This window comes from Palaemon carinicauda, chromosome 37 (assembly GCF_036898095.1).
Source record: "Palaemon carinicauda isolate YSFRI2023 chromosome 37, ASM3689809v2, whole genome shotgun sequence".
NCBI lineage: Eukaryota > Metazoa > Arthropoda > Malacostraca > Decapoda > Palaemonidae > Palaemon > Palaemon carinicauda.
The window spans coordinates 2751053-2766052 of record NC_090761.1 but is presented as its reverse complement, the minus strand read 5'-3'; the positions used below and the strand labels follow the sequence as shown (position 1 = coordinate 2766052).

General features: G+C 33.5%; 1 protein-coding gene across 4 annotated transcripts in view; it reads right to left on the bottom strand.

Moving 5' to 3' along the window:
- The window catches only part of LOC137629421 (uro-adherence factor A-like), a 182298-nt gene that overhangs the window by 87135 nt on the left and 80163 nt on the right, over positions 1-15000 (bottom strand). For all 4 annotated transcript variants that reach the window (XM_068360662.1, XM_068360663.1, XM_068360659.1 and 1 more), the window contains exons 3-5: positions 1755-1937; positions 958-1080; positions 196-763 (exon numbers count right to left, since the gene is read on the bottom strand). In XM_068360662.1, the coding sequence (XP_068216763.1) occupies positions 196-763; positions 958-1080; positions 1755-1937 (874 nt within the window). The remainder of the gene's footprint in view (positions 1-195; positions 764-957; positions 1081-1754; positions 1938-15000) is intronic.

Sequence of the window (15000 nt, the reverse complement as noted above, 5' to 3'; positions counted from 1 at the left end):
CTTACTCTCGGCTGGTTAGTGAGGTTTCTCTGCCTCATTTACTTTCATGCAAATAGATAATTGTGGTTAAAATGAAAGGTTAATACAATAGTACAGCATCCGTTTAGATGTTCAAACTAATTTAGTTCTGCAGAGCACTTACCTTTCATCTACCACTCGGGGAAAATAGAGAAATGACGATGACGGATGACTTACCTTTCACGGGAGATGCCGATGAAGGTATCTTTGGAAGTTCTCTTCCTTCGTAGTTGGTCTTTCCCTTTTTATCGAGGTTTGGCTTTGCATATTCGAGGGGCTGGCCAACTTTCTTATTGTCACTTCTGGAGTGACCGTTATCGTGGGAATTTTCGCATTCTAAGCGACCGTTTTTGCTTGAATGATTCTTTCCTTCGCTATGCCTGACACTTGACCTCCCACTCTTGGTGCCGAACACCTCTTGGACTCGGTGGTAGGCGACGTCATCCGGTTGGTGGAGGTAAAATGGCTCTTTCGATTTCTTGTCCTCTTCGCTGCTTCCACATTTGCTAGCTTCCGTTTTGCTTTTGGAGTGCTTTTCGGACGCCTCTTTCAAGTCATTCAGAGGATTCAGGAAAGAGCTATTCTTAGTGTTCTTCTGTTGATTATCGGTGTCAGGGGCGGTCGGGGGATGCAGATAGAAAGGCTCGTGGTGGACTCCTGAATCAGAGCTGTTACCAGAGCTATGGCAGTCGCTTTCACACGAGGAAGCGCAGGAGTCAGAGCCAGTTAGAGAGCATTCTGAGCCCTGCAAAAGAAAATGGGAAATACGGTCAATAACATTCATTGAAGAAAACGGAGCCTAAAAGTACAGGGCGGACTTAGCTATTATGAGAAGGCACCTCGTAGAAACAGTTTTGTAAAATGCCGATTTTATTATTCATCATATTGCAATAATTTCGCACAGCATTAACAATTTATTTACAACACAATAATCCCCACCTTTCTGTTGTTTCTGAGCCCTTGGTGACAAGTACACTGATGATGGTGAGAGCCTGAATCTGTAGAATCAGAATCAGTGCAGTAATCAGGAGCAGTGCCATGCTGCACAAGCAGTTGTAGGACCTGTTTAAAAGGAACACAAATGATACATATAAATCAGGGTACAGTTTAATGAAAGTATGTCCGTTATTGTGACGTTAATTAATTCATTTAATTATGAAGAGTTTAGGAAGGGGAAAAACCTACTACTTAAATTGAGTTGTACTTAAGTGTAAGTACCTTTATGCAAGCTGGATAACTTATGAAAAAATAGGGAAAATTGCTATAGTCATTAGCAATGAAGATTATTTATGAAATGCTGTGAGTTTCAATTTAATATATATCAAGTTATCAACAGCATTTTAATAAACTGTCATTATAAGTATTTAGAAATTTAATTTAAATACCAACGTCAGTACTGGTAGGCCTATTATTCATTCAAATTCCCAGCGTTCAAAAACAGATTTAATCTAGGCATTCAAGTCATAAAAAATATGGCTACACTCAATGGTATTTGCACATACACTTTTAATAAGCCTCTGTATGTGTATGTATGTGTGTGAGAGAGAGAGAGAGAGAGAGAGAGAGAGAGAGAGAGAGAGAGAGAGAGAGAGAGAGACCTATGCATTTCGGGTTAAAATTTTGTTATCTATGGAATATTCTTGAATTCTATGTAAATAGGTCAAATTCCACTCGAATATACATAAATTCCCTATACCCTAAAATAGGGAAAGAGGAAACTGAAACAAATAATTTACCTCCATGTGTTCGTTATCTGCAGCGTCGTTAATGGGGCTTTTGCCAAACTTGTCGAGCGAGATAGTGGCTCCCTTCTTCAGGAGCCACCGGACGGTGTCCACGTGACCTCTCGAAGCTGCAAAATGTAAAGGTGAGGCGCCGTCGCCGTCTCTCAGATTCAGGTCAACGCCCTGTTCTGATATCTGGAAAAGAAACAAAAGTTCTATGATTAATTTAGAGTTCTCCGGTATCCTGACATTAGTCATTGGCACCAAAAGTGATCCACTGAACTATCAATGCTGAATAACTGGCAAGACTTTTCGCATGTAGATTGAATGACAATGAGTCTCATTAAGGCCTTCGAAATGAGAGAGAGAGAGAGAGAGAGAGAGAGAGAGAGAGAGAGAGAGAGAGAGAGAGAGAGAGAGAGAGAGAGAGAATCTTTTAGATGTATTTTGAATGGTTTGAACCCGGTGGGATAATGATTATTTATGTCAGTTTTTCTTTTCTCTCTATCTCTTTCCCTTTCCACCCTAGCTGAGATCAGCAATGATCGTCTAGCACCTATAGTCATTTTTTTTAGTGAGGCATATTTGCACCGACTCGCAGGGGTGTCCTTTTAGCTCGGAACAGTTTTCTGATCGTTGATTGGTTGGACTAGATAATTCTAACCAATCAGCGATCAGGAAACTTATCCGAGCTGAAAGGGCACCGCTGCGAGTCGGTGCAAATCTGCCTCGCTAGAAAAAATTCACTATAGGTACCTAATTTGCTGATTAGAAAAAGAGACGCATCTCAATTATTGGAATGTTTACATTTGTTATCAGTCGTCAGGTTTAAGACTCGAACGTGGTACCTAAGCCTTACCAGCTACACAGCACTATTGAGAGAGAGAGAGAGAGAGAGAGAGAGAGAGAGTCCTTTGCCTCATCTCTATCAATAGCAAAATTTAAAACTTTGAAACTCACAACATAGTCCTTCAAAATATTATGTATTATGTAGGTTATTTAACCAACACAACGATAAAACATTCGTTTGTAGAAAAAAATTCACAATCATAATACTAAAAAAAAAAAAAAAAAAAAAAAAAAATAGAAATAACAAAAAGCAGACAATTTTCAATAATTTGATTTTGGATTTTAAATAGTATTTGTAAGAAAAAGTTGACGTATGGAAAAAGTCCATCACACAGAGACATGATCATTAACACCTTCTACCCTTCACAACAAAACTTTAGTCATTCATCTCTTGTATCGTCTACTTAACTATATAGCCTTTTATCCTTACAGAAGATGTTCATGTCTTTCTCCGAGGTTATGCTGTTCATTTAAGTAGCCCTATCTCTTCTTCTTCTCGAGATGTTAATTACATAACAGCCATTTGATCCCCGTCCTATGGCCTGATTTTTATATGTACAAAGACACAGTTATACACACATATATATATATGTATATATGTATATATATATATATATATATATATATATATATATATATATATATATATATATATATATATATATATATATATATATATATGTAAATATCACCCACGAACGGCATTTAATACCGAATTCTATCTGGGAATATATATCCACTTGGAATTCATTTTATGGTAACAGCTTCTGGCCGGGTGGAGATTCGAACCCCCACCTGTGCGGCTTGAAACTATGCCTACAGTGACTCTACCGAGTGAGCTATCAAGAGAGAATAAAAGTTTATGACAAATCTCCGTACATATTCCTATCGAATTTAGGAATCTGTTCATAGACTTGAAATAAACCTATCTCGATCATGATAGCTGAATCATGAGTTTGTAACACGTGGTTATTTTAAATGAATATTTCAACCTCAGAGTTTCACAAAATGCGACAGAGCTGTTATTTGAACCTGCTGCATAAACACTTTGGTTGTTTGAAAAGCCTTCCTCGGGTAAGGGCAGGAGACACAAGAAAAGTCCAAGTTTTAGATGAAAGTACGTTAGGTAAAGTTAGGATGCAAAATATCAAAGCTTTACTACTCTATAATGCATTGCCCATATCTGGTAGGCTTAGGTGGCAAAAACAATAGTATTCTGCTGTTTAAGTGGAGGGAGGTAAGGTTTGGTTAGGATATAAGCTATCAAAGTATTATCATGTTTCTTGCAATACCTATTGTATATTTGGCAAGATTATGATGTAAAAGAACCATTTTCTTTCATTTCACAATCCCTAAGACAAGTAGTTTGAAGCTTAGCGAACATCCATTTCCAACAAGATTACAGACATTCTAAACCTACTTAAAATAGTTCCTATTGAAAAAATGCACAAACATTTTAGAACCGATTTCTAACATGGTAAAGATTACTGTGTGGTCCGTTCAGTCGAGATGGAATGAATGAAGCTGCACATTACATAAACACCAAAGTGAAAATGTTGCAATATGTCAAATTTTAATAATTGAAAAATATCTTTTCTTCATAATCAACTATTATCTAGATAATGGAAAGTTTTATTAAGAATCGTATAACGCAATTAAAACAATGCAGGATTAAACTTGCTTTTATCATAAGACTTGAAAATTATGTCAGAAAAAGATCTCAGAACACATTGCATAAACTTTAAAAACTTTTATAATCTCTCTCTCTCTCTCTCTCTCTCTCTCTCTCTCTCTCTCTCTCTCTCTCTCTCTCTCTCTCTCTCACAGGCTTGCTGCAAATAAAACCAATGCTTTTATTTGCATAATCAACTAGAAAGCAAAGAACCTCTCAATTACATAAATAAATTCACACCAACTGCCACACACTGTTTTTTAAATAGAATATATAGTTTTGTTATTTTTCACATAACAAAGAAACTCCTTTCAAACTGAGGTATTTTTCAAAAACAAAAAACTACATACCAATATACGTATACATAACCATTGAGGATACACGGAATGGAAAACTCTGGGAAAAGAATAAGGAACATTTCTTTAGAAATCTGTTCCACAAGCCATTAACCTACATGTCTGGAAATTGATAGTTTTAGATGAGCAAAGCTAAAAACCCTAGAAATGACAAGACGGTAGTTCATACTAAATAATTACTCTGGAATACGGCAGGTGACAAAACGCCCTGAGGCCTTGGTTCTAATATTACTCGGTTATTTTATCTCTCTCTCTCTCTCTCTCTCTCTCTCTCTCTCTCTCTCTCTCTCTCTCTCTCTCTCTCTCTCTCTCTCTCTCTCTCTCTCTTATTTTAGTTTATATAAGATAATTATACTTGTTTCATGCGTACAATTGCAAATTTTGTATGGTGATAAAAAAAATATACATGATAGAAATAATGACGTTAAATACATGACATAAATGTTTGCTACAAAAATAAAAAAAATACATGAAAAATAGGCTATCAATTGTTTTCTGGAGAGATGAGAGGAAATATTGATAAGAAATTCTTCCAATTCAAATACGAAAGAATAAAAATAGTTACCGTTTTAAAAGATGTTTTAAAAAAAATGTTTTTAAGATGTGAGGGTAAGGTTTACTTAGGTTAAAATAAAAAAGAAAAGGGTGGGTGGGTGCCACTACCAAGGTCGGTGATACTAGGAGGGAAATAATAGTTAAATAAATAGAGAGATAAATACATAAGGAAAAATCATCAAAAGACCCAAGGAAGAACTCTCAACATTATAAAAAACATAAGAAAAATATTACAATAATAAAGTGAAATATATCAACATTTTGAAAGGAAGAGAAGAAAAATATTACCACTTGAGAAATGCAAGAAAAATATATCGATTCCTGAATATACAAATAAAAGAAATAGAAGAAAAAAAAACGATACACAAAAAATTAAAACATCTGGAAATGTCGATGACGTCTTGGGAAAGTGAGAATAGCGATATACAGTCAAAGGCTGAATCAGATGAATAAATTGATTATGATGAAATCCTTTTCAGGCAATCATAAAGACGCATAATTACCAGAAACAAAATGTCATGTCATGGCCACATGTCATATTGACAGTAAAGAGCGAAGCAAAATTTCTCAGAAAATTTCATTTTTTTTATGATAGACATAACTTTCACAAAACCTTCTGAGTGAAAAGAAGGGAATGTATTGTTGCATCCATCACGTCACTGTTACTTTCATGAGAGAGAGAGAGAGAGAGAGAGAGAGAGAGAGAGAGAGAGAGAGAGAGAGAGAGAGGAGAGAGAGAGAGAGAGAGAATTATCACTAAATAATTCCTTCTCCAAAAGCAACACTGACCATTCATTAGCGGCAACGAAATTCCATTCCAAAATCTATGACTTCTAAAACCACCAACAGACCATAGGAGGCTGATGTTTCAATTGCTTTCTTGAATAAAGGTCGTCAGGAAGTAAGTTCTTTTTTTTTTTTTTTTTTTTTTTTTTTTTAAGAAATCCACGATTTTGAATAACGAAAAATTACTCCTCAAACACAAAAATAAAATACCGTAACCTTTAAAAACAGAATCATGGAAGGAGCTTCAAAGCATGGCAGCAACAGAAAACAAACAACCCTAAACAACGAGAGCAACAATCCTTCTTCAGTGGCCACTTTCCTCTTGGTAAGGGTAGAAGAGACTCTTTAACTATGGTAAGCGGCTCTTTTAGGAGAAGGACACTCCAAAATCAAACCACTGTTCTATAAGTCTTGGGTAGTGCCATAGCCTCTGTACCATGGTCTTCCACTGTCTTGGGTTAGAGTTCTCTTGCTTGAGGGTACACTCAAGCACACTATTCTATCTAATTTCTCTTCCTCTTGTTTTGTTAAAGTGTTTTTATAGTTTATAAAGGAGATATTTATTTGAATGTTATTACTGTTCTTAAAATATTTTATTTTTCTTTGTTTCCTTTCCTCACCGAGATATTTTCCCTGTTGGAGCCCCTTTGTTTATAGCATCCTGCTTTTCCAACTAGGGTTGTAGCTTAGCTAATAATGATAATAATAATAACCGTGATGTTGCCAGTTAACAGGTGTAATTGAAGGTAGTTAAACTCAAAGGTGTTACAAGAGGCTATGATTACTCGTGTAGAAAAGACAAGAAGACTCAAAAGAAGACAACATGTGTTGTTAAGTTTTAGTTTATTCTAAAAAGAATCCTATACAACTGCCATTTTGCCATCACATATATCGATATATCTATATTACCATCTGCATATAAATCTCTCTCTCTCTCTCTCTCTCTCTCTCTCTCTCTCCTCTCTCTCTCTCTCTCTGTATATATATATATATATATATATATATATATATATATATATATATATATATATACATATATATAGAAAGAGAAAGAGGAAGTTTGTGTGTTTATGACTTTCGACTGAATCTTATCAGCAATAGCATTTAATGGATTATTAAAGAAAAACAGACGAATACTCAAAAATGGAATTACAAAGACTGAAATCAAATTTTTATCATCAAGAATCTAAATACCTTAAAAAGTCAAGATAAATAAAAAAGCTTTAGACATGAATTTCATATCCGATATGAAAGGTTAAAAAAAAAAAGACTGGCTTATACTACGGTATCAGTGTTCCTCAGATTATAATATTTCTTCCCTAGGACATTGAGTGTATAAGATACAGGAGACAATTACTCCCGTGAACTTTAAATCGTGAAAATTATCGTGGTCTCCATGAGCTATAAGGCAAAATTAATATTTAATCATTTCTACCGTCTCCCTTGATTTGGAAACCTAAGCAATATAATCAGTAGTTAACGACAACGCTACGAAAATGTGAATTAAAATTAAAACCAATTTTATTAGAATTTTAAATCAGTTTTTTGAATATTGTTGATCTTTACATTTAAATATCAATATTCTGTTTGTGAATGTGTTTTTCTTTTGATTTTTACTAGTTGCTTATTCAGTTCTGCTTCTCTTTCCTGCATTTAACTTTCCGTTCACATTTTGAATAAAATTTAAGGATAATACCAATTGTTACATGATTCAACCTTAACAAAGTCATTATCACTCAAGACTTGGGAAAACATAAGATTCTTGTGATACAATTATTTAAAAGAGGAAAAAGAAATCAGGGAGGATTATAAACATGGTACAATGAAATAAAAAAATCAAGTTTTAAAAATAATGTTGGACCTTGAATGATGATAACTTCATGTTTAAGTAGAAACGCATCATTGAGACGAAACTACTACTACTACTACTACTACTACTACTGAAAAAAATAACAACAACAACAACAACAACAACAACAACAACAACAACAATAATAATAATAATAATGATAATAATAATAATAATAATAATAGTTAATCAATGCCTTACCAAATAAACGTGAATCCTTTTTATTATTCTACTCATATTGACCAATACATTAAAGAGCAAGAATGCGGCGAAGAGCCGTTTTGAGAACTCAATAATCAACAAAATATGAAACTTGAATGCGCACAACAAAAGGTTCAATGTCCTACCTGTGAATGGGATACCGGCATGAAACTGCAATATTTCTCTCTCTCTCTCTCTCTCAGACACATCCATAAGAACTATTCCAGGTAGTATAGACATTATTCTCTCTCTCTCTCTCTCTCTCTCTCTCTCTCTCTCTCTCTCTCTCAGAGACAAACATAAACACCAATCCAGGTGGTATAGACATTATTCTCTCTCTCTCTCTCTCTCTCTCTCTCTCTCTCTCTCTCTCTCTCTCTCTCTCTCTCTCTCTCTCAGAGACAAACATAAACACCAATCCAGGTAGTATAGACATTATTTTCTCTCTCTCTCTCTCTCTCTCTCTCTCTCTCTCTCTCTCTCTCTCTCTCTCTCTCTCTCTCTCTCTCAGCCACAAACATAAACACCATTCCAGGTAATATAGACATTATTTTTTTTTTTTTCTCTCTCTCTCTCTCTCTCTCTCTCTCTCTCTCTCTCTCTCTCTCTCTCTCTCTCAGACACAAACATAAAGACCATTCCAGGTAGTATAGACATTATCTCTCTCTCTCTCTCTCCTCTCTCTCTTCTCTCTCTCTCTCTCTCTCTCTCTCTCTCTCTCTCAGAGACGAACATAAACACCAATCCAGGTAGTATAGATATTATCTCTCTCTCTCTCTCTCTCTCTCTCTCTCTCTCTCTCTCTCTCTCTCTCTCTCTCTCTCTCTCAGACACAAACAAACACCATTCCAGGTAATATAGACATTATCTCTCTCTCTCTCTCTCTCTCTCTCTCTCTCTCTCTCTCTCTCTCTCATACTGTTAAAATAAAACGTAATTTCAATAGGAAATTCTCCGTAAAAATATAATATTCTCACCCGTATTTCAGTAAAATGCACACGACCGTAATTTTACCCTACTTTGTGGGTATATTTTACGAGTTCATGACCGTAATGTCAGTTCTTAACGTCAATATATCTGTTTTTAAAATTTTAAATTCCTTGTGATATTTATTTCAGGATTTTTACCGTTTGCGGCAAATCTTTAACAGTGTAGGTAAAAACACCTCGATTGCAAAACGAAGCAAAAGTTAAAAGATGTTGAACAGCAAGATGGATGGAGGCTGGATCTGAGGTAAAATAGAAAGGTAAGAAGCGAGTACAGCTAGAGGTCAAATGGATGCAACAAAGACAGACCGTTATGTAATGCCTACAGTACAATACATAAGGGGAAAAATAGAAGCAGGAGTAGATTTCCAAAGCCTGGCAACTCACTGCGGAGTTTGCTCGGATCAGAGACCGAATATCATTAGAAATACATACAAACCCGTGTTTAAGGGTATAATGGACGCTCATGAATGGCAGAGGCAAGGAACTGTGACATTGCTGTTATTATTATTATTACTATTATATTATATTATATTATATTAATATTAATAATATCATGATGTTATTATTATCATAATATTATTATTATTATTATTATTATTATTGTTGTTGTTACTTGCTAAACTACAACCCTTGTTGGGAAAGCAAGATGTTATAAGCCCAGGTGCTCCAACAGGGAAAACAGCCCAGTGAGGAAGGAAGGGAAACAAGGAAAGATTTAATATTTTGAGAAGAGTAACATTAGAATAGATATCTCCTATATAGACTATAAAAATCTTAACTACACAAGAGGAAGAGAAATAACATAGAATAGTGTGCCCGAGTGTACCCTCAAGCAAGAGAACTTTAACCATGTGACAGTGGAAGAACATGTTGCAAGATACAAAAATTGTGTTGTGCTGCATTGTGTGTCTTCAATCATTTTCTTAGATCGTAGTTCCTTCAAGTCGATGACCTTCATCACCGTCAATAATTTTCCTACCAAAGAAATTCATTCCAAATCCTATTAAATGGTCTATTGACCTTATACTTTCGGAAATGGAAACCCGCAATGATAATAAAGCGTAAATCTATTGCATTTGATCAACCAACTAACCTCACTAACTACAAAACTAAATGGAAATGTTCATTTCAGACCAATATCAATTGAGGGTGCAGTTAAATTTTAAACCCAGTTTTATGTATTCAGTCCATAAAGTTGTGTATCTTGCTTTCTACTGATAGGAATTCTAAAGATGCTATTGAGGTCATCGTAGCAGTCAGAACATGTGGTGGAAATGGGTGAAATATTGAGTGGTTGTTCTTAAATTTGTCTTTAAATAGCTGATGCAAGAAATGCATTAATAAGCTTCGAAACCGGTATATTTTGCCATAAAAAACGGCGGCAGCAAGTAGTCTATTACAAAATACTTTTTGTTATTACGTAAATATTAGGATCTCCGCACCTCTCTTATGTTAAGATTTCTCAATTTGACCAACAAAGCTAGAGGGGGGACAGTACAAAATACAAAATAAGAGAGAGAGAGAGAGAGAGAGAGAGAGAGAGAGAGAGAGAGAGAGAGAGAGAGAGAGAGAGAGAGAGAGAGAGAGAACTAATGTTAGTATTCTGTCTGAAAATACATTAAATTGCAGAATTGCAGACGTTTCATGGTTCTCTAATATGCACTGAAGAATTTGAATGTATAATTCTAAAGAAATTCTAAGCCTTAGAGATGCACCTGGCAATTAACGTTATTCGAGACTGCAGGTGTAATTACCGAGACCATTAACATCAATCTAGAACGGGGGCGACCGAATATCTAGGACAACAGTTGAGGTCAAAAACCATCTTTTCGTATCTAAATGATTTACCAAATCGATAAGAGGGACCTATATCCACTCAACTCCCTCTTTGGGTAGTGATAATAATAATTTTATTTCCATTATTGCCATGTAATGATTATGTAAGCAATAATAATCTCATTTATCATGATAATAATAATAATAATAATACTAATAATAATGATAATAATAATAATAATAATAACAACAACAACAACAATGATAATAATAGTAGTGGTAATAATAATAATAATGATAATAATAATAATAATGATAATAATAATGATAATAATAATAATAATAGTAGTAATAATAACTTCATCTCATTATTAATTATATTTTTGTGAATTAAAGTCTATTTTTCTTACCAGCCAGAAAACGCTTCTTTTCCTTAATAGAACCAAAGCTAATGCTGTTTAAAAAGTCTTTATTGTTGATATATTTATTTGAGTACAATGAAAAAGCTGTTTATGTTTATCACACTCCCAATAATGCAATGGACTGTATCTTCGTCTCAAAGGTATTCTATAAGGATTTTTTGTTCTATAGTCAATTCTTTTTAGTGAGGCAGATTTGCACCGACTCGCAAGGGTGCCCTTTTAGCTCGGAAAAGTTTCCTGATCGTTGATTGATTGGAAAAGATAATTCTAACCAATCAGAGAGCAAGAAACTTTTCCGAGCTAAAAGGGCACCGCTGCAAGTCAGTGCAAATGCGCCTCATTAAAAAAAAATCTAGTATAATAATGCATTGAACTGAACGTCTCTTACTGATCTCTAACAAAGAACCTTCGGCCTAATTGCAAATACCATTATTTCTATTAGGGAATTTGGTTCCTTTGATTATGTCCAATTGTTCTCCAGCAGAGAAAGTTGATCTTTAATTGAGATATATATATATATATATATATATATATATATATATATATATATATATATATATATACATAATTATATGTAATATATATATATATATATATATATATATATATATATATATATTATATATATATATATATATGACTAACAGATAATAATATCTACTTAATAATTTGTTATATCTGAGGTTGTTAAGATAAGTGTGTGTATATATATATATATATATATATATATATATATATATATATATACATATATATATATATATATATATATATATATATATATATATACACATATATATTCAGTATATATATATATATATATATATATATATATATATATATACATATATATATATATATATATATATATATATATATATATATATATATATATATATATATATATTTATATGGAATACTAGATGAATTAACTTGGTATGCGAACATCTAAAGAATCGGATGTGCAGGAATTTGAGAAACAAAGCAAAGAAATATTGTGTGGTTAAAGACAAACACAACACACAACTCAAAGACAGTAAGGAATAGTTGGAGGAATCTGGACTTGAGATACTACCGCTAGAGAGCCATGGGGTTCTTTGACTGGCCAGACAGTACTGCATTGGATCCTTCTCTCTGGTTACGGTTCATTTTCCATTTACCTACACATATAATGAGTAGTCTGGCCTATTCCTTACATATTCTCCTCTGTCCTCGTACACCTGACAACATTGAGATTATCAAACAATTTTTCTTCACCCAATGGGTTAACTAATGCACTGCTATTATTCGGTGGCTACTTTCCTCTTGGTAAGGGTAGAAGAGACTCATTAGCTATGGTAAGAGATCTTCTAGGCGAAGGACACTCCAAAATCAAACCATTGTTCTGTAGTCTTGGGTAGGGCCATAGCCTCTGTACCATAGTCTTCCACTGTCTTGGGGTAGAGTTCTCTTGCTTGAAGGTACACTCGGCACACTATTCTATTTTGTTTCTTTTACTCTAGTTTTGTTAAAGTTTTTATAGTTTATATAGGAGATATTTATTTCAATGTTACATTTTCTTTAAGTGTTTTATTCTCCATTGCTTCCTTTCCTTACTGGGCTATTTTATCTGTTGGAGCCCCGGAGCTTATAGCATCCTGGTTTTCCAAATAGGATTGTAGCTCAGCAATTAATATATATATTATATATATATATATATATATATATATATATATATACATATATATATGTATATATATACATACATATCTATCTATCTATCCATCTATCTATCTATCTATCTATCTATATATCTATATCTATATCTATATATATATATATATATATATATATATATATATATATATATACACAATATAATAAAAACTAGGATAATATTAAGTGAAAAGGCAGAGATTCAACAAATAAGAGTTATGGATGAGCCTCTAGAGAATGTTGACTGTTAATGATTATACGTAGCTACTTAGGATAGACAGTATGTGTTTCCCTAGGACACGAGACCGAAATTAAAAGAAGGATAAGCATGGGATGGAGACCATTTGGCAAGCAAAATAAGATTATGAAAAGTGAAATACCACACTCTCTAAAAAAGAAAAGTATTTATGAAGATGGGCATACCAGTATTAACTTATACATCAGAAACTGTGAGCCTTACTAAAACCTTAGAACATTAGCTAGTTACAACTCATGGACCTATGGAAAGAATAATGATGGGAACAACAATAAGAGACAGAAAAAGCGCAACATGATACGAGAGCAAACTAAAGTAGAGGATATTCTAACAACTAGTAAGAAAAAGAAATGGACATGGGCAGGTCATATAATAAGAATGACAGATAATAGGTGGGCATTGAAAATAACAGAATGGGTCCCTAGAGATTATAAAAGAAGCAGAGGAGTAGTAACGGCTGATGATGATGATGATATGTATATATATATATGTATATATATATATATATATATATATATATATATATATATATATATATATATATATATATACACATATATACATATATATGCATGTGTGTGTGTGCGTGTGTGTTCGCACGCGCGTTAGGTCAGTGTATTATAGGCCCAGTCCTTTGCATCTGCCATTCGTAAAGAGAAACCAAATCAAAGTCCTCCAAGTTCCTGTGCCATTGTAGTAAGAGATCCCCCAGGGGCAAGGAAGGACACGCAAGAAGGATATAATTCAGAAGAATTACAATCCTTAATGCTGGACTACAAAAGATGTTTCTCCCCTTAATAATTATAATTTGAATGTTTCTCCATGACCTTCGCATTATGCGCTAATCTATACCAGAGAGAACTACAGCGCCGTAAAATTGGGCCTTTCCTGGGGACTTGGGACTTGGGACTTGGGAGGGAAAGACAGCATTCACGGTGAAAGGGATTCCCTTGAATGTTTCAATTGCCTTTTCAGTTTTATTTCCTTGACTTATATTTCGGATTTTTATTTTTTCTGATCACTCTTTTTTTTTGACATTATATTTGGTGAAAAGTAATTAATAGACCCTTTTTTTCAAAAAAATAGTAAATGACAATGCTGTAGCCTATTTCTAGCCCACCCCCCAAACACATCTTAAATGAAAAGTAATGGATGGAAATCCTCAGATAATAATAATAATAATAATAATAATAATAATAATAATAATAATAATAATAATGTAAGCTGTAGGAGGTGAATACTTTTCTAGTTGGGATGAAGATTACCTAAGCTATTTTAAATAAATCTTCGCGTTAAAATACTTTTATTATTGTAATATTTTCAGTCTAAGTCATTATGGTATATGTAATGAAATAAAAGTAAAGACTCGAATGACCTTCTCAATAAAAAAAAAAAAAGCATGTGCTCATAAATCATCAGAGACTATATGGCTAATACAATTAATAATAAGATAAAACAGGAAAATTAAGCGCATGGATCGATTCAGTTATATTACTATGACTTCAATAACGCAAATTTACACATATCCTCTATAATAAGCCTTTTTATAGTTTATATGTGACATATCTGTTTTGATGTTGTTATATTTTTAGAATGATTTATTGTCAATTTGTTCCCATCATTCATTTATTTCCTTATTTCCTTTCCTCACTGAGCTATTTTTCCCTATAGGAGCCCTTGGGCTTATAGCATCTTGCTTTTCCAACTAGGGTTGTAGCTTGGCTATTAATAATAATAACAACAACAAAAACAACAACAACAACAACAACAACAACAATAATAATAATAATAATAATAATAATAATAATAATAATAATGATAATACGGTTTAACATGAATACTTAATAACTCT